General features: G+C 41.0%; 1 protein-coding gene across 3 annotated transcripts in view; it reads left to right on the plus strand.

Moving 5' to 3' along the window:
• LOC141760222 (pyruvate carboxylase, mitochondrial-like) overlaps positions 1-19,762 on the plus strand; it is a 371,874-nt gene that overhangs the window by 304,488 nt on the left and 47,624 nt on the right. For all 3 annotated transcript variants that reach the window (XM_074622854.1, XM_074622855.1, XM_074622856.1), the window contains exons 16-19: positions 5,300-5,456; positions 9,999-10,239; positions 12,472-12,639; positions 14,192-14,273. In XM_074622854.1, the coding sequence (XP_074478955.1) occupies positions 5,300-5,456; positions 9,999-10,239; positions 12,472-12,639; positions 14,192-14,273 (648 nt within the window). The remainder of the gene's footprint in view (positions 1-5,299; positions 5,457-9,998; positions 10,240-12,471; positions 12,640-14,191; positions 14,274-19,762) is intronic.

Raw genomic sequence — 19,762 nt, forward strand, 5'->3', positions numbered from 1 at the left:
TAGCTTAAGGCGCGCCAAATTAGCCGTTATGCAAATATGTTACTTGGTGACATCACCACGTTACAGAAGAAAAGGCAGGACTTCAAGCAAGGCGTTTCAGGCAGTTCATGAGCAGTGTTTCTGTCCGGCAGAGTGACTCCCTTTGGCGTGGACTTTGTAACCTTGCTGATCTTTTACATGCACAAAAAACTAAATAACACACTAAAGGAAAGAGGAAAAGTACAAAAGCATACAGTATAATGTTCCCTTTAATGTGGGTATTTGCTGCAGTAAAAGCTCAGAATAAACACTGTAGAATAATCTCCTTCTAAACTCTCTCATAATGTTTGAATTGCTGTGGGAGTCGAGTTTTGAAATCTTCCGTCAATGAAAGCCCTTGAAGTTTACACAGTCTTCTGTCTTCATAAAAAAGTCAGACAAAGTGAATAAATGCTCGTCTCTCTCCCATTTACACGACGACAGCAAGAGCACATCATTGAAATCTAATGTAAAACAGGAGTCAGACGTTTAAACACCTCCCTGACATGATGATTCTGTAATGGGCTGATATTATGAGCTGAGGAGCATCACATTGTCTCTCTCTGTTAAGAAAAGTTGCAGAGAGAGAGAATGAGTGAATCATCGAAGAGAAATGCAATATGCTAGTGGATCCTCTTGAGGCGTCAGTAGTTCCTGCATGAGTTAGAGAGCACAGTATAGTACTTTTTCATAATTGTTTAAACTCTTAAAGGCAGAATAAATTCTATAAAGAGATATATATCCCCCCGAGTTCTTCCTGCCACTTTACTGTATAATAATGTGCTTTCTGTGCATATTAATATTTTGATGTTAATTTGACTAGTTAAATGGGAAACAACAAAGCATTTAGAAAACAGAGTGATGCATCTGCCGCCAAGCATTTTAACATATCTTTTCTCATGGCAATAGAAGTTAATTTCAGTTGGTTGTTTTTGCTTTTCTTACACACAAAAACAGTCTGTATTCTCACTTATTTTTATAGAAGTTAGACTAAGCCAAACTAATGTATATCTTTCAAAAAGTGTTTGTTTTATTCAGCTTTTCTTGATTTTCTATTTTTATTTTGTGGGTTATACATTTATTTTTCCTTGTTTTATCGTCTTTTCTGACTCTTTACATTTTTAAGTTTTAGCCCCAATCGGACACATCAGCTGGTATTTTCTTGGACTCTATAAGGTTCCTCCGGAGAGCCACACAAGACATTATATTTTCACAGGATGAGTAATACAGTGCTGCAGGGATGACGTATTTTTGTAGGCTAACCTGGAAGTTAGCCTCATACTGGTTCCCTCGACAAAAAGCCAATGGGATTTTTCCTTTCGATTATTGCAAAAATAAACTCTGTGGCAAACAAATGTTCATGATACTTACACATTTTGTTCAGTAAGATAATCTCAACAATTCATGATTTTTGAAGCGTAAATGCAATCGTCAGAGGTAAAAAGCTAACCTTTGGCTATAAAGGAACTACACCACGGTCACATGACTTCACGTCGCAACCACTAAGCTAAAGGCGAACTAGTGTTCGACCTGACGTTTAGTAGTCTCATTTAGCCGCTTGTTAGCAACCGCCTTTTTTAAAGGTACAGTGTGTAGGATTTGGCAACATCTAGTGGTGTGGTTGCAGATTGCAACCAACTGAGGACCCGCTCCCTATGTAGACATGAAGGGCTCATTCTAAGCTAACAAAAGCACAACGATTCTATATTTCAGTTGATTATACTTTATACTTTACTACATTATATTTCTGCTAAAAGATCCCCCTAAATGCTACACACTGTTCCTTTAAGATACGTAAAAGCTTCAACTTCACGAGTGGGATAGTTACCGACATATTTTATGTCGTAGAACAAAAAATTAAAATCTCTTCAGCTTGTGTTAACCACAGACCATATTTCAAGCATCTAACCAAAAACCCATTCAAAAAAACAATATACTTCGAGACGAGGGATCCAGAAGTGCTCAAATGCACTCATTTCCGGGTTTTAGGACTCATTCCTGCAGCACTCTATACTCCCCTTGAGGAGTAAACTTCATGAGCAAAATCATAGGAATGAATATTGTAATCTTTTACAGTATGTCAGGATAATGTGTGAATACACTGTTAAATATCCTCCATTCATTCAGCTTCCAATACCCAAAGATTCACGAGTAGCCAGCCACGCTCTCGCCTGATATTGATTCAGGTTGTGAAACACAAATTAGACTACCGTGATGCTGCTGCAGTAAAAAGTTCAGCTGTTTCTGTGGCACACACTGTCCCACAAGGACAGCTTGTAATTGTACCTTTTAAACAGCTCCTCATAAATCACTCAATGGCCATAGGAGGAATAAGTACCTTGCCTCCTCTCTGGATAGGAAGTCCCTATAGAACACACTTCCATTACAAAGTGATCACAGATAGAGAATATTACACTCGACTGTGCTTGAATCACTTCACCAATATAAATCACTAAAGATGACCATGCGTGTTGAACGTTGTTAACCCTGACACATTGTCCCTATGCAAGAATGTTTTTTTTGCACAAAGTGGTCTTAGATAGAGAAAACAGTATTGCTTTCACATGTTTCAGCTGCTTAGAGGCCGAATGAATCATTGAAGAGATTAAGCCTGCGAAAGCCCTTTAAGGATTAAGTCCTGATATAGCGTTCTTCCCAACACCATGCAAGATACAGTAATATGAATTGGGTCATATAATGTATCTATATGGTTCCTCACATCTATTTCACAGTCTGCAAATTTATCTGATGGTAAAGCGGCGGATTGTTAATTGCTGTGCATGATCGTGTTGCTGCGTGCCCTGCAGTTGTATGATCAGTGTTTCGGTGTATGTTTTCATGTGAGCTGTTCCTTAGTTCAGACTGTGGACACACAAAGCACACAAGGCCTTGACCAGCACAGGCAGCGACAGCAAATCAGCCAGTCCAGAGCGATTAGCTGGAATCGCAGAGACATAAAAATTGATCTGACAGGATAAACTGTCTGATGCATCAGGGCCATAATTGCACACTTAAGCAAAAATGCTGATAACTGCAGAGAGCGTGTGTGCGTGCGCGTGTCTCAACAATTAAAATTATAGATATTAATCATTTTTATTCATCATGGGCTGTCCTTTATTGGCTCAAGAGGTACAAGTTTTATAGAACTTTATTTTCCCACCCGGGGAAATTTCGATGCAGTAAAGAGTTTGTCAATATGAGACAGTACAAAGTGTTTTATTATTGAGTTCTATATAAAATTTACAGTACTCTTAACTAACATACCTACAGAAGATGTTACAGGCCCTGTTACAGGTGACAGTTTGTCCCCAAAATAAGTAGTTTTTTTTGTCACTTCTTTCTTTGAAGAGGACCTATAATGCTTTATTCCCTTTCCTTTAGTGTGTTATATAGTTTCTTGTGCATGTAAAAGGTCTGCAAATTACAAAGCCCACCACGCCAAAGGGAGTTACTCACCCCCACAGAAACACTGCTCCTGAACTGTCTGAAACGCCTTGCTCGATGTCCCGCCTTTTCTTCCGTAACATGGTGATGTCACCAAGTAACACATTTGCATAATACCCGCTATAAAGGCAACCCAAATTAGCCTTGAGGCTCAAGGTGCGATTCATGCAGTTATAAGATGCACTTCGGATTGCTGTCCAAACAAAGATTACAGAGATCCAACATGTTAAAACGATAAATAACATTTAATTTGAAAGCAAAGTATATGTTGTACAACAGCCCCAACAACTTTCTTATAAATCGAAACAAACAAAAAAAAATTATTTAATAAATAAGCTGATGGACTGACGATTCAGTGTGGTCCAAAACTGTATATTACCGCGCTCCCTGGGGCCCATCAGAGCTCTAGCTCCCTGCCCTAATATAAAAGTGGTAAAGGGGAAACATGGGAAAAAAGGGAGTAACCCCAGGCAAAGCTCCATATTGGATTTCCATAGTTAAATATAATGATAAACCCATTTACTAAAGCACAAATAATTTAATAAACTGAATATCTAATGGGGCAACAAAGATCCAATTCACCATATTCTGAAATGAGGAATTTGGCTCCTACACCCGCCTAGCGGCTAGTTTGGCACAACAAAGCTAGTTAGAGCGGAGCTGGAGCAGAGTCCGAAGAGTTTGGTGCGGTTGACCAATCACAACAGGGTGTGCCAGCTGACCAATCAGAGCAGACTGGGGAGGAGGAGCTCAAACAGAGCGTTTCAGACAGAGGGTGAAAAGAGGTGCTGCAGCACAGCCGGTATGAGAAAAGTAAAGCGTTTTTTTTAACATTATAGCATGTAAACGTGTTCCAGGAAAACCTAAAATACAAGTTTGCACCTGAAAATGAGCGTAATAGGTCCTCTTTAAACATCACATCGGGTGTTGAATACATTGCTGGTAATTGTAGGCTTTACATAACAGCCGCGTTTCCATCTTTTCTCCCTGATTTATTTCAGCTCATCTTCATGACAGATTGTAGGCTGCCTATCTTCCCAGTGCTTGTGCCTAATGTTCTGATATGTGGGGCCAGCTGTCAGTCTTCATTCCTGTTATCAAATTATTAGAGTAAATTCTGCAGTGCCCGATGAATTCCTCGCTCCGCACCACATTTTGATATCTCACATGCTATAATACATTAATACTAATATGTTTAACATCAGATAGGATTGCTTGGAGACATTTTCTGCTCCAAACCAGCAGTTTAAGAGATGCTGACGTAGGCTGGAATCCAAATCGGGCGGGGGGTGAAAATAAGAATTGATAAGGAGGAGGGTTTCCAGACCAGGGCATTCCTGCTCCTCCCAGAGTACAGGAGCAAGCACTCGTGCTTAGTATTCTCTCCATGTCCAAATGTATGAGTGCTCAGAAAATGAAATTTAATGATGACAGTGTTGGATCAGCAGAAAACCACTGGGGGCTTCAATATTTCTGGCTGATATGATAAACGGGTATGAGATGCGCTAATCTACTCCCCCAAGAAAGGGAAATGAGAGATTGCTATCTGTTTTTTTCACCTCTCCCACTGAAACATTTCTTATATTTTAAAGTGACTTTAGAATGAAATGATGAAAGTGTTAGAATGAACAATGAATGTGCAAGTATCATCAGACATTTCATCTGAGCATCCATTAGTGTGCATTGTGTGTGTGTTTCGGGTTATTTGAAAAATTTGAAATATTAGTTTTTGAGTCTGAAATTGAGATCAAAGTTGGGATGACGGATGAGTCTTCAGATGACAGCTGAAATAAACTGCCACCCCTCTGCGTGTGTGTGTGTGTGTGTGTGTGTGTAGGTGCTACCTTTGATGTGGCCATGCGCTTCCTGTCCGAGTGCCCATGGAAGAGACTCCAGGAGCTGAGAGCTTTGATCCCAAACGTTCCTTTCCAGATGCTGCTGAGAGGGGCCAACGCCGTGGGCTACACCAACTACCCCGACAACGCTGTCTTTAAGTGAGTCACTCCTAAACACACACAGTTTAACCTTCCATTTTTTTCATCTTAATTCAATTATTAAACAATCAAATGTTTAAGAGATAACATGCATAACACCAAGAGTCTTATTATGAATATGCCAACTCGATCTCATAGGAAGGTGTATGAATAGCACGACAAAACCACTCAGTTAGGTTTAGGAAAAACGTGATGGTTGGACTTGAAATAAGTACGTAAACTAAGTAAAATATGTACAGAAACAACATAACATAAGTATGGAAAACACGTACAACTGTGACTAACGTAACTAACGTAACTTCCAAATCAAAACACTCGAACACCGGTCTCCTGCGTTTGTTGGACCCATCCACCTCCACTCCCGCCTGCCTTAAGCAGTCTTTCTCACGTTTTATTCTCTGTCACTAGCTCTGAGTGTAGTTTATTTATGCGGATGCATTTCCATTGCAGTCAGTACAGATTACTTGCCGTACAAATGACACGCCAAAAGCAAGAATGACGTTTTTATTGCACACTAAAGACCTCGCGACTTATCATGTCATTCATACGGCTTTTTGTGCAACCTTGCTGGATTATGCACACATTCTTTAGTCTTCACTTACAAATCCACACACTATCTCCAATAATGCTGCGGAAAGGAATACAATGACACACAGAAAACAGGGCTGTAAATATGTAGTCTATACAAACACTAGCTTAATCTGCATTGTTTAATGTATGCATTGAATACTACAGACTCTAAGTGTGCTCAGTAAATGGATGGTAAATAGACTTTCTTTTATATAGCGCTTTTCTAGTCTCCGACCACTCAAAGCACTTTACATTACATGTCAGCATTCACCCATTCACACACTGATGGCAGAGGCTGCTAAGGTGCCAACTTTGCCCATCAGGATCTAATTTAAATACTCATTCACACACCGATGGCTATGCCTTCGGGAGCAATTAGGGGTTAAGTGTCTTGCTCAAGGACACATCGACATGTGACCGGAGCAGCCGGGGATCGAACCACCTGGCTGGTGGTTCCGATTGGTGGACAACCTGCTCTACCCTCTGAGCCACAGCCACCTGTATGGTACAGTCTACTTAATGTTATTATTTTTTTAAATTAACCTTTATTTTACCAGGATATTTCCCATTGAGATTCAAAATCTCTTTTCCAAGGGGAGTCCTGTCCAAGACGGCAGCATAAAAATGTTTCACATAAAAGAACAAACAACAGATTTAAAACAAAACAGCAAAAAAGTTAAAACCAACAAGATAAGAAATTTCGAATAAAAGAAACAAGCAACAGAAACAGCAAATTGCATCAAACAATAAATTGATCAATTTGAATAAGATTTTGTTGAAGCCAGCTGCTGCTCCCCCTGCTTTATCGTCTGTCATCAACTAAATACATATTTTTGTGTCTGTGTAAATTATTGCCATCTGTGAATAATTACATGAACAATTCAGCAAAGCAATATAAAATGAATAACTCCCAACAGAATACTAAACACCTTAAACAAAAATACACACAAGCCCAACATAGAAGACCTTCTACAGACCAAAACAATGTGTAGTCTGAAGCTACAGCTGACAACAGCTACTCTTCTTACAAGACACAACTTATTAAGCTTCAAAAGTAACATTAAGCCGAATGTTGTCATTTTTATATTTGTTCATTAAAGGTGTTATTGATAACCCTGATAACATTTAGACACTAGTTGTCTCCCTCCCCTGTTCCATTGCATTCACTTCACGACAAATGGTTGCTGGTCACTTACCGTTAAACTCAGCCTTTTATCCGGGGTTTTTTCACATTAACTGGCAACTTGATCGCTGACGACACAGAGATACGACATGACACCAACGTCGTTATACTATTGATTCACAAGCCTTGTTAGAAGGCACCTTTCTAAAAGCTCTGTGGATATACTACTTTTTTTAAAATATCCGTCTACATAAGAATGTTATCTATAAGACCTTTAAAGAAATTGTAAATTTGAATAATGTACATATTTTTAATCTGAAGGTAATATGTCGAGTTGTCATTTTCATGACATTTGTCTTATGGCAAAATGTATTTAAAAAGCCAGGTCGCCAAGATAGAGCTTCCTTCATACAGGATTCCTTTCTTATATAAATTGGGTCTGTTGATATTGTGTGTGTGGATGTGTACATAACAATTGGTTACATGATCATAATGGCTGCTGTTGTTATCTAGTGTGATGTAAGTCCATATTGGCTGGACAACATGGGATGCAGGATACGTAAATCAATCAATCCAATCATCCTTGTAAATTAAATACTTTATTTTTTCTCTTTCCTCTCAAGTTCACCTACAAAAGGCTTTCAATTATGTAATATGTGTTGCAATATGTAGTGGAGTAAAAAGTACAATATTAACCTCTGAGATGTAGTGGAATAGAAGTATAAAGTAGCATAAAGTGGAAATACTAAGTAAAGTACAAGTGCCTCAAAATTATACTTAGGTACAGTACTTGAGTAAATTTAGTTAGTTACATTCCTCCACTGAAAATCAGGTTTTATGCTGTTAAAACATATGTGAATAATAACTATTGACAACTGTGGGGTGGCATACATTGTTGAAGTTCCGGCAACTACTGTAAGTCTGAAAAACATACAGTGCAAACTATGGCATAAAAAAGAAACATGATTCTTCAGTGTACTTCAGTTGGTTTATGTGTTTTTGTGAAGGAAGAGACTCCCAGCGGCTGGAAGTTGGCTGGCAACCAGCTGGCAGCCGGCTGGGAGGGGGGAATTCTAGGTGGCTTCATCTGTATATTCTAACAATTTGTCTCTATTTCTACGCAGCATGAAGCTGACACAGCTGCTTTTTCTCTAAATATATCTAAATGGATATACTATACAGTCGCTACCCACAAACCACACAAATGACACACACATTTAATCAGGTCAACTTGGTTGATGTTTTCCTGTTGCCTCCTACCATGCTCAGTGAGTTCCACACACACACACACACACATCATTGATACAGACGTACACCAGTAATGTCTTTAGGGCCATAAATACTCCTGTGTCTACACACATGCATACACACGCCTCTAACACTTTTCCAAATGGATTCACAAGCTACCTCGATGATGTGGATGACTCATGTGTACACACACCTGCATGCAGTTCCACAGACGAGGACACACACACACACACACACACACACATGCACAGTGTAATTCCCCTCACCTCAAATAAATTAGCAGCGGCTTTATGACTAATGCAGCTGTCCCCTCGTCCCTCCCTTCCCATTGAATCACACACATGGAGACCTCCCCTATCCTCCCTGTTTTTTCGCTCCCCCCCTCTCCTATCATATAGTCATTATTTATCCCCACTCTTCTAACTCCCTTTTTATGCCGCCATTCATCTCTCCGCATTACACACTTCTTTCCCTCTTTTTTTTAAACTCCCTCTCCCTTTTATCCCGACTGCTCTTCATCTCTCCCTCTCCCACCCTCTCACTCTCGGCGTCCCGTAGGGGGAGCGCCATCGAAAATTTGCACATGATTGTGATTAATGGCTTTGATCTGCTGGCCCGGCTCTCTCTCTCTCTCTCTCTCTCTCTCTCTCTCTCCCCCTCTCCTCCCTTTTTATCCGTCACTCTCTCACCCCCTCGGCGTTTTCAGCGCAGCAGCCCGCAGCCAAGTGGCCCAAGTGTCTTCATTAACGAAATCAAGTCAAAGTGTAATTTCAATTTCATTTAATTGATTTAAAGCGCGTGTCACAGGGTCTCAGTACAGTACACTCTGCGGCAGTAGGGATGTACATTTTTTTAAATATCTAAAATGGCTTGTTGATGGCTAAGTAGAGCTTTTTGTCACTTTATGTGACGGGAAAACTTCCTGACACACATGATTCACATAATGATTCCATCAGCGCTCAGATATGCAGGACTGGTTTTTGATTGGGTGCCAAGCAGCGCCCACTAGACCACATTGTAGTACTAAATAAATGCTGGACACGCAGTCGCCGGACTGGTAATCCTCTCGTGGCGCAACATTAAATGTGTCTGTTTATTTGCCAAAACAAAAGCTCTGAGCGCGTGTAAACATTGCATTCACAGTAACACAGCCACAGTAAGCACTCACCCCAGTTATGATAAACCTGATTAAGACACCGAGGCCAAGGCAATAATAGGAGGGATTTACCACTAGCAGCTCGGATAATGAGGCGGGTATACATTTCTCTCCAGTCATTGTGGGCTCCCGCAGGCTGTGTAAGCTCACTTTTCATGGAAATAGTGAGGATGTTGTATTATCGCAGGTACAGCGATATTTATGAGTGGCGATATGGAGATGGATATAAACAGCTTATCCCAACCCCGGATGTGCGCTATTATCTGGGAGACACTGTGCATGGAGACAAACTCATTATATGTGTGAGAGAGATTGTGTGAACATCTTGCAGTGTACTGTAAGTCTCGGCAGTCTCCCTAACCTTTTTCTATTTCTGTCTCCGTGGATTTTATGAACACGACTATGTGTGCTCTTGGCTAACATCACTCGTGTTCTCCTCCTCCAGGTTCTGCGAGGTGGCCAAGGAGAACGGCATGGACATCTTCCGCGTGTTCGATTCCCTGAATTACCTGCCAAACATGCTGCTGGGCATGGAGGCTGCCGGAGCAGCAGGTGGCGTAGTGGAGGCTGCCATCTCGTACACGGGCGACGTTTCCGACCCGATGAGGCAGAAGTACTCTCTGGACTACTACGTGAACCTGGCCGACGAGCTGGTCAAAGCCGGAACCCACATCCTCTGCATCAAGGTGAGGAACTAAAAATGGGATTTTAGTGTTTTCAGTGAGAGTTGTTTGAGGCTAAGTGTTCTACAATAAGCCAATGTTTTCCTTCCCTCTGATCATCTAAATATTTTGGCACTTATTGTTTGCTTCTGGGTGGAAATCCCTGCCCATCTGCCACCGGAATAACATAGAACCAGCTGGAAAGAGTCTTTGAAAGTACTTTTTCACTCAGGCTTGTATATGCAGTCTTTTACACATGTATTTCATCATAATCACAGCCTACTCTAACCACCAGATAAACTTTGGCCTGTATAAGTAGTCTAGTAAGTATAAGTAGCATTTGGATGCCAACTTTCTTGTATTCGGTTGATTTAAGCGGTGAAACGCCATTGGCTTGGCTTTAAATTGACTTGATGAAATCCCTGATGCAATTACCGTTATTTAATCATGTAAGCAAGCTGCCGTGTGTGGCTACTTGTACTGCAACAACTACCACTACTACTTCTATTTATTTTACAATTGTCACTTTTGGTGCTACTTCGACTGAAATGCCATTTTTTATCTGTTCAAAATGTACCTTAAAGGGAGATTTGTCAAGTATTTAATACTCTTATCAACATGGGAGTGGGAAGATATGCTTTCTTTATGTGAATGTATGTATATATTTATTATTGGAAATCAATTAACAACACAAAACAATGACAAATATTGTCCAGAAACCCTCACAGGTACTGCATTTAGTATAAATAATGTGCTCAAATCCCAACAGGCAACAACAGCTGTCAGTGTGCTGACTCGACTATGACTTGCCCCCAAACTGCATGTGATTATCATAGTGGGCATGTCTGTAAAGGGGAAACTCGTGGGTACCCATAGAACCCATTTACATTCACATATCTTAAGGTCAGAGGTCTAGGGATCCCTTTGAAAATGGCCATGCTAGTTTTTCCTCACCAAAATGTATCGTACGTTTGGAGCGTTATTTAGCCTCCTCCACAACAAGCTAGTATGACATGGTTGGTACCGATGGATTCATTAGGTTTTGTAGTTTCTTATGATGTATCTTCACTCTAGCTTTAAAACTGAGCCCACTGCATCCAAAAAATTGCAAGTTGCGTTAATGCATTAAAAAAATGAGTGGCGTTCCAGCCCTAGTTTTAAGTCATGAAGACATCAGATTTATGTTTCCCTGATCTGTGTTAGAAACGGGTCCCAGATCTCTGTATGTCCATTTTCCCATTTATTCTGTATATCAGTCGTTCATAAGAGGCACATTCTGATAGGGCTGTGAACCACTCAGAGTAGGACAGGTTGTTCCCCCACGTCCAGTGCCTCAGTCTGACCCTCTTAGCTGTAGTGAGAGCAACCAGCCGCTGGGCATTCTTCCCACCTATTCTCTCATTTCCTTTTAGGCTATTCAAGAGCCATAGAGCAGGGTAATTCAGGTTGTTACTAATCTTTTCCATGACCCTCTGCCAATAGGTGGCTAGGCTAGGATAATTGAGGAACATATGGACAATATCCCCTTGTTCCATTTGGCATCGGCAGCAGAGGTGCGAATGACTCAGTCTCACAGGTGTCCGGTAGAGCCTGTTGAGTATTTTAAATTGAATAAGTTTAGACCTGACATCTCTCATTGGATGAACACAGCCGAAGTTTTTCCGACTCGCTCCCATTGAAATTACTTGTATATTTGAGCCTCTTATCTAAATGAATAGACTGATAATACTCACATTGAATTAATTTCTTTATTCAAGCATGACAGAATATTTTCAAACGTGAAATGATAAACTCCCGCTCTACCGCGGCGCGAACCATCACACACACAGCAGTGGCAATCTCATAAAAGGCCCGCGCAGCTAATGAGGTTAACTTTTAAAAGAGGAAATGAGCATGAATTATAACTTCATGGAGTGCAATGATCACCAAAGGGAGCGCAACTAAACATCTAAGCTCTGTCTGTGAATTTTCTGTTAATATCAATTAAGCTTCATACGTTATAATCATCCTCACAGGAGTGAGTCTGTGTAAAACCTCCACTTTTGTCATTATTTTATTATCAGTTATCATTTTCCAGTGTATATTGAGTAGTTTTTTAGTAACTCTTTTGTACACTTGTCTCGAATTATCTAAACATATTTTCAGGAAGAAGATTTGATTTGAATGATTCGTGTCAGACTTCATATTTAATTTTTTCTTCAACCCTTTTATCCTCCTCCTCCCTTCATCTCCTCCTCAATCTCTCCGTATTTCCAGGATATGGCCGGCCTGCTGAAGCCACAGGCCAGTAAGCTTCTGATCGGCTCTCTGAGAGACCGCTTCCCAGATGTACCCATCCATGTGCACACACATGACACAGCTGGGGCCGGTGTCGCCGCCATGCTGGCTTGTGCTGAGGCTGGAGCTGACGTAGTGGATGTGGCTGTGAGTATTCATCACGTTTGTTTTCTACAGATGCCACGTGTTACTAACAGACAAGGTTGCTTTGGATGTCTTGATAATAAAGTTTCATATTATGTATGTGTATAAAACAACATTACTTTAAAAGCCTCTGAAAGGTTTGGGATGTGTACTGTATTTGTTATCATAAAACAATCTAATAATCGTGTTTTTCTACTTACTTATAAAAGTTATGGAAAGTGAGAACTGCCTTTCATGTTACTTACCAGTACCACTATATACATTACCTTTCAAGGCAGCTGGATTCTCATGATGTCACGAGATCATGCAAAAATCCATCTCGTCAGGCTTCAAGTAATGCATTTGTGTCCTGCAAGCCAGACCACAGACGAATCAGCGTCCTGTGAGGAGCTACTGGTAGCTAGGGGTCGTGGCTTAGGTCGACACAACGTGGAGCGACTGTTAATTTTAAACAACAATGGCGGCTCCTGAAGAGGTTAGCGTAGTTACTGCAAATAGCATCAGTTATATCAGAAATGGAGAGTATTTTTTCAATGAAAAAAGAGCAAAGAACGACACTGGAGGCGATGTTTCCGCTCTTCTCCCGACTGGCTTCGGCAAGAATTTGATTGACAGATGGTTCATCCAATCACCTGCCAAGTATTTTTTTTAAAAGTGCCTGCCCTTTTCCAAACAGTTTCCAATGATGGCTGCTCAGATGTACAGTCAACTGAAATAATTATTTCGAGGTCTAGGTCCACCCACAGGTTATCCTAACATCTCTAACAAACATTTTCTACCAGTTGCTGTGAGTTGTTTGCATTGTGAAATGTCACTGAAACAATGATGGAACAACTGTTGAAGCCAGGAATTTTTCTCTTACTGTGTTCACTGACGCATGCTGCCTGCATTGGGAGTTTCATTAAAACAATTGGCTGCTATTTGCAGTTTTTTGGCTGTTCTGCTATTCAGTTTTTTGTAGCATTTTATGAAAGAAACAACTGTCCAGTAGTACTAATCGGTCGTTTTGATCTTAGTCGACTAAGATTTCTTTAATCGATTTGTTTTTTATGCTTTTTTCATGCTGAATTTCCAAGAAACATATGAGCACATCTCTAAAACACAAGATTCAAAGTGGTGCTTTTGTGTGATTATTTCTAGAAAACTCACAAAGCTGTCAATTAAATCAACTAATTGGTTAGTCAACTAAGGATTTCTTTGGTCAAGGACAACCCCAGTATCAGTCCCATTGGTTTACTTGGTTGAACTTTGTCTTTTTACTCTGTCAAGATATAAAACATTTATGCTGAAATACACAAATAAAATGCAGGGAAGATATCCAAGACCTAAAGTCCCTTTTGATGGGAAATTGCTAGTTTTGTGCTTTCTTCCAATAAATCCATATATAAAGCTTATATGCATACATTTTGGATGAATGTACACAAATGTGCACACAGATTTGCTTTTGCTTCATGTATATAAAGTCTAGGCTGTGGACCCACATAACAATAAACACACTTTTACAATGATGAAGGCTTTTAGTCCAACAGGATTCATATTGAATGTCACTCTCTAGGTCGACTCTATGGCTGGGATGACCTCTCAGCCCAGCATGGGAGCCATGGTGGCCTGCGCCAAGGGGACCAAACTTGACACCGGTAAGTGACATGCTCATCTTTGTTTCAAGAGTATTGCAAGGTCTCTCAGAGGAAAGGATTTGTATTAGATACATTTTTGGGGGGCATGGGGGACACTATGAAATGTTATTTTGTTATTCTCATCAGTTTAATTCAATCGTAAAGAACAGATTGGAAAGAATACGTTGGAACAAACACCTTCAAATATTCACTGTGAAAAAATTCAATAGTAAAGTTGATCAATTCCCACAACAACACCACACAAAGCCTTTATTGCAGTAGCTAGCTGTTAATGAGACAGAACATCTCTTAGCTCACCAGTCTTGCTCAGAGATTATTTCTTAGTGTCTCTCTGAGCCTCTACTGCTTTACATGAGAGGGGGAAAAAAATCAATCAACAAATCAATGAATGACAGAGCGCATCACTCATTATGGCCCTCACTCAGTCAGAAAAAGGCCGACGCATTCTGCTCAGTGATAATGTACACAGCCAATTATGGGAGGACGATGGGAGGCAGGCAAACCAAAAGAAAAGAGGCCGACCTGGTCAATAAAAGCAAAACATTCTTGATCCATGACATGATGAACATTTTCAGATAGTTGTGTGGAAGATGAGAATTATCAGCAGATCCGTTTGATGCTTGGTTGTAGCCACGAATAAAGTGGTCTTATATTCATCATGGCATGCTACAAAACTACGTTGACTAATGAGCAGCTCTCCCTCGAGCATTTAAGGGTTAAAGGCTTTTTCCCAAGGCATTCTTGACATGGCTGTTTGATTCTCCAACCCACGTTCTGCCAGCTCCTATCAGAGATCTTCCAGTCGCACTCTGGACCACCACAGCTTTATTCTATCATCACAGGAGGTCTTACAGATAAGTGAGGGATGGATTTATAATATTCCCCCTTCGGGTTTGCTGTTGTCCGGTGTGTTTTGCTCGATGTAATCTTCACGGACTGTGAGAAATCTGGAGCCTCTCCCACTTCTGATAGCTGCCCGGAGTCAGTGACCTCAGCCTCCCACAGCAATGTGTGCACAGCGTAAAAGATATTAAAGCAGCCAGTCGAAGAACTGCTGTTGGAAATTAAAGGAACATGAAACGGGCTGAAGGAATTAAAACTGATGTGAAGTTTGCTGCTTAGTTATGTAGAGTAATGCTATTGGGAAAACCGACTCGGCTCTGCTAACTAGATCTGATAGCTCATTTCCATTACTCAGAAATCGCAAAAGCACCGCTAATTTTGTTCACACTACATAGCTAATGTACAGTCTGATCTGTAGTGCAGGGTACTATCAACATTATAAGCTGTTTGTTACCGTCTAAATTATTTATTTAATGGACAATTTGGTGCATGCCAAGTCCTGCTTGTGTTCTGCTCTGATGATGTAGGTACAGACAGCTTCCTGCCTCTGGGCACGAGAGAGACATTATTTCCCATCAGCCATCAGCTCGGTTTTTGATAACCATGTGGTCTTCAGAGAAAACCCTCACTAATGCCTATCAATTACTGGTTGTGTCCCATGGTGAAATGATTAGCTTTGATGCTAGTATTCTGTAGCGCAGAACGATCAGTCTGCAGGGAAATTCATCCCCACATTTGCTTTACACCCTCTGCATGTTTATTGATGCGTTCTCATAGAAGCAATTTCACATGGTCCTGTCCTAGATGGGATAATGTTGTCCGTTAGTGTCAAACCACTGTGAAACTGAGCATGCCGTGTTAGCAAGCTGACACATACTGCTGTTTGAAAAGCACATGCTTTACCTTTAAGACCATTTGTGTATCTGAGTAAAATCCACCTTAAAAAATGTTTAAATAGTAACTTAACACCAGACTGATGTGATGTAGTGTGGTAACCACACCCACCAGTGATGTCATAATGTCCTGACACACCCTGGAGTACACTTCTACATCACTGCAGCCAACACATCCTCACTCCCAACTCGTCAAATACCGAAGCTTAGTTGGTGGTTCTACGCTTCAAATTATGACGCTCTAAATACCTCTCTAGCATCGGTTTTGGAAATGTCAGGGACTGAAGTGTCAGTTTTTCAGTTTCCGCTCATTACATGCATAGTGTCTTTCAAAATATACTTCCAACTAGGGATGTCATGAGAACCGATACTTTGGTACCAAGTCGATGCCAAAATTCTGAAAACGTGATGTAACATGTTTCCTACAGTAACGCAGGTACCGTAGTTACCGCAGGGCTTGAGACTTGCGGCATCACAAATCCAAAAGGATGCAGTAAACTCACTATGCTACATTGTGAACAACAAATCTGCGTTGAAATCGGCAGAAGGAAAGCTAGCTAACGTTAGCTGTTGGCAGCCGGTGGGCAGCACAGTCCTGCGGAGCTAACCGCTAACGTTAAGCGAGGTTGCATTGAGTGTAATTATGATACGTTCAAGCTCTATTCAGTAAAATATTTTAGGCAAAGGTAAATTCCAACGTTATCATCATGTGTTCAAATGTAATCTTGGAACGTTTAGTTTTTGCCGAGAAACTTGAATAAATGCAGTTGTTTTCACAGCAATATGAAATATGTATTAGAAAGGGAATTAAGAAATGTTTAACTTCCTAATTCTAGCTTTAAGTGTTTATTGTTTTCTGGTGTCGTGACATCCCTACTTCCAACGTAGGTTTGCTTTGTTTTTAGGTTTACTTACGCAACAAAACCACTTGGTTAGGTTTAGGCATCAAAGGTACTTGGTTAGGCTTAGGAAAAGATCGTGGTTTGGGTTAGAATAATATTCAAATTGCTATAAATTGCTTTTTGTTTTACATAAAATAAATATGCTAGTGCGTTACGTACCAAAAGTAAGGTCAAATGAGTCAACATTGGCTTGTGGGAGAGTCCCGTGTTTGTCAGTTGCTTTGACCATCAAATACAGACGCGGATGAGTTTACATTGGAGTTAGTTGAAAGCCTGGTGTGTCTCATACAGACACTAAAGGGAGCACTGGTGCGTCGGTATCAGATCCCGAGGGGCGCTGACCAAGCTTTGGTATTTGCAGAGTGGGGGGGGTGAGAACGGGTTGCTGCAGCAAGGTGAAAAGTTAAACCACTGGTCAACAAAAACAAGCTTTTCAGCAGGTGTTGAGTTGCTCTTTAAAAAAAAAGACAATGCTTGTTCTGTTTCTGGGTCAGTGTAGCTGTGAGGACTTAATTTCCATGGATGAGTGGCCAACTAGACAGCATGATGTCACATTCATATTCACAGTGCCACTACAGCGGTGTTGTAAAGCACAGGATGACAGTAGACATCAGTGTTGTTAGTCTCTCAGGGCCTCCTTCAAAGTGAATGGCTTTCTTTTCTAGGCTCATTGTTAAGTACGGCTGCAGGAACAATCATACAGTGAGAAATCTGTCGTAGGAGTGGAAGCAAATTCTGTAATAGTCCATAAAGCAACACAGCAACAGAGCCATTAACACATGCTGTGTTTTTGAGTACGCTGTGTGACTTTGAAAAGGAAAACGACTTCACCGCCGCTCTCTCCGTCTACACGCTTAACCCAAAGCTGAGCGCAACAGGTTCACATCCATTCTCTCAAGCTGGCAAATGTAGGAAATAAGTAGGAAACATCAGAGGGAGAGAAAGTCTCCCATCATTTAGACACAAAGTTAGTGACAGAATATCAATTTGTGAGCATACAGTTCCAAGAACAAAAAATAAGTAGAGAGGGAGAGAAAGACAAGGTCATTACTCAAGAGCGAGAGGTTTTCAAGTGTGTCAGTTTTATTCATGGAATTTCAATTTGCCTCACTTGAGACTCAGATTGGGATGCAGAATGTCTCCCACACACACACTCACACACACATGTGTGCATACTTATAGTGTATCCCGATGTGACCTTGGTGCATACATTATGCATACGCATGCAGACAAACTTCTCCTCACTTCCAAATTCTTTTCCTACCTGTCACCTTGTGCTTGTCTGTTCTTTTCATCTCTGCCTATGTGTCTCTCTCCCCCTTCCACCTCCGTTTGCCTAGCTCACTACTTTTGCAATCAAGCACACTTAGATACTTCTATACCTCTCCTGACCTTAGTCTGTTTACTGCTTTCCCTCACTCCCTCCCGTCTTCCTGCCATCTCTGTTACAAAGCAGTAATCAGCGCTGTGCAGTGCGCTCTGCCTTTTCCCTATCACCCCCGCTTCTTTCACATCGCCTCTCCCTCCTCCTCCTCCCTCCCTCTCACTCAGCGACAAAGCAATTAACAGCACTTTACATGCCTATTTCACTCCCTCACTCTTTGCTCTTTCCCTTCCACTCCCCTCAGTGTCTCCCACAATATCTCTTTGTCCTGAAAGAAACGGCGAAAAAACAGCGCTTCTCTGGTTAAGTCGTTTGTCTTTAAGCTGTCAGTTTATTTATTCAGTCAGCCAACGTGTGCGCGCACGCACACTTTTTAAAAGTCATGCATATTCACGAGCACTCCTGCAGTTGAATGATGACACATATTAAATTGGTCCTTGTGTTTATTTGACACAACATTTACTGGTTTTTTCTCATGCATCATGCATGGATTTAATTGACGAGGAATTTTCAGCTGCCATAACAATGCAGCCGTCTGAGATGTAGCAGTCATCGGACAAACGTAGGACTGTACACACACCACACAAAGCATATATATTACTATGTGTACTGTAGGCAACAGTGAGGCAGATGAGCCAACACATTTAGCTTCTTCTTCTCTCCCTTTCTTCACCTGTCTACGTTCAAATTTTCCCGTCTTTTCTCTCTGAATCTTCTCGTGCTCATCTGTCTTCATCTATGCATCTTGGTTACCTCTCATCGTCTCATCAACTACAAACTGTGTTGGTGTTGGTGTGGCAGTGTGTGTGTGTGTGTGGCTGGCTGTTTTTCTACAACATCTGCGATGGTGTAAAGAATGTGTATACACGTTTATGAACGCAAATATGCGCGCGTCTCTGTCTGTTTATCTCCCGCATTAGTGAGTTTGTGCTGCTAATGAGTTGTATATTGATGGCACTTTGTCACTGCCAAGCAGCCATCTCAATGACTGATATACGTGCGTGCACATGCTCGTGTGCCTGGTGTACGTACACGTGGCGCGGCGGTGTGGTGATTGATGATTTTGGGAGCGTGAGCAGCGGTCCAGAAAAAACAATGCTGTATTTACCTCCGGCGTGATTTAGCAAACGTCAGAAAACCACAACATTTGTAGCTGATCTCCATATTTATAGGATGTCGGGTGAAATAAAACCTTTTAATCCCAGAAGGCAAGTTAGGTCATCACAAGAGCAAAACCTGAAGATAAAAACAATGTTGTTGTGCTCGCTTTCCTCAGTACTCAGACCCCATCACCATAGAAAAAGTATCAACACGACAATCTAAACATACTCAGTGACAAGAAAAAGCCCTGCATTCAACCAATTAGCGAAGTAAAATACACTTGTTCTGCAGAAAAATGGCCCCTGTGACTGATATATGACATCATAATATAATATAACTGCAACGTTTTTTATCTAAAGACATTCT

This window comes from Sebastes fasciatus, chromosome 22 (genome assembly GCF_043250625.1).
Source record: "Sebastes fasciatus isolate fSebFas1 chromosome 22, fSebFas1.pri, whole genome shotgun sequence".
NCBI classification, from domain to species: Eukaryota; Metazoa; Chordata; class Actinopteri; order Perciformes; family Sebastidae; genus Sebastes; species Sebastes fasciatus.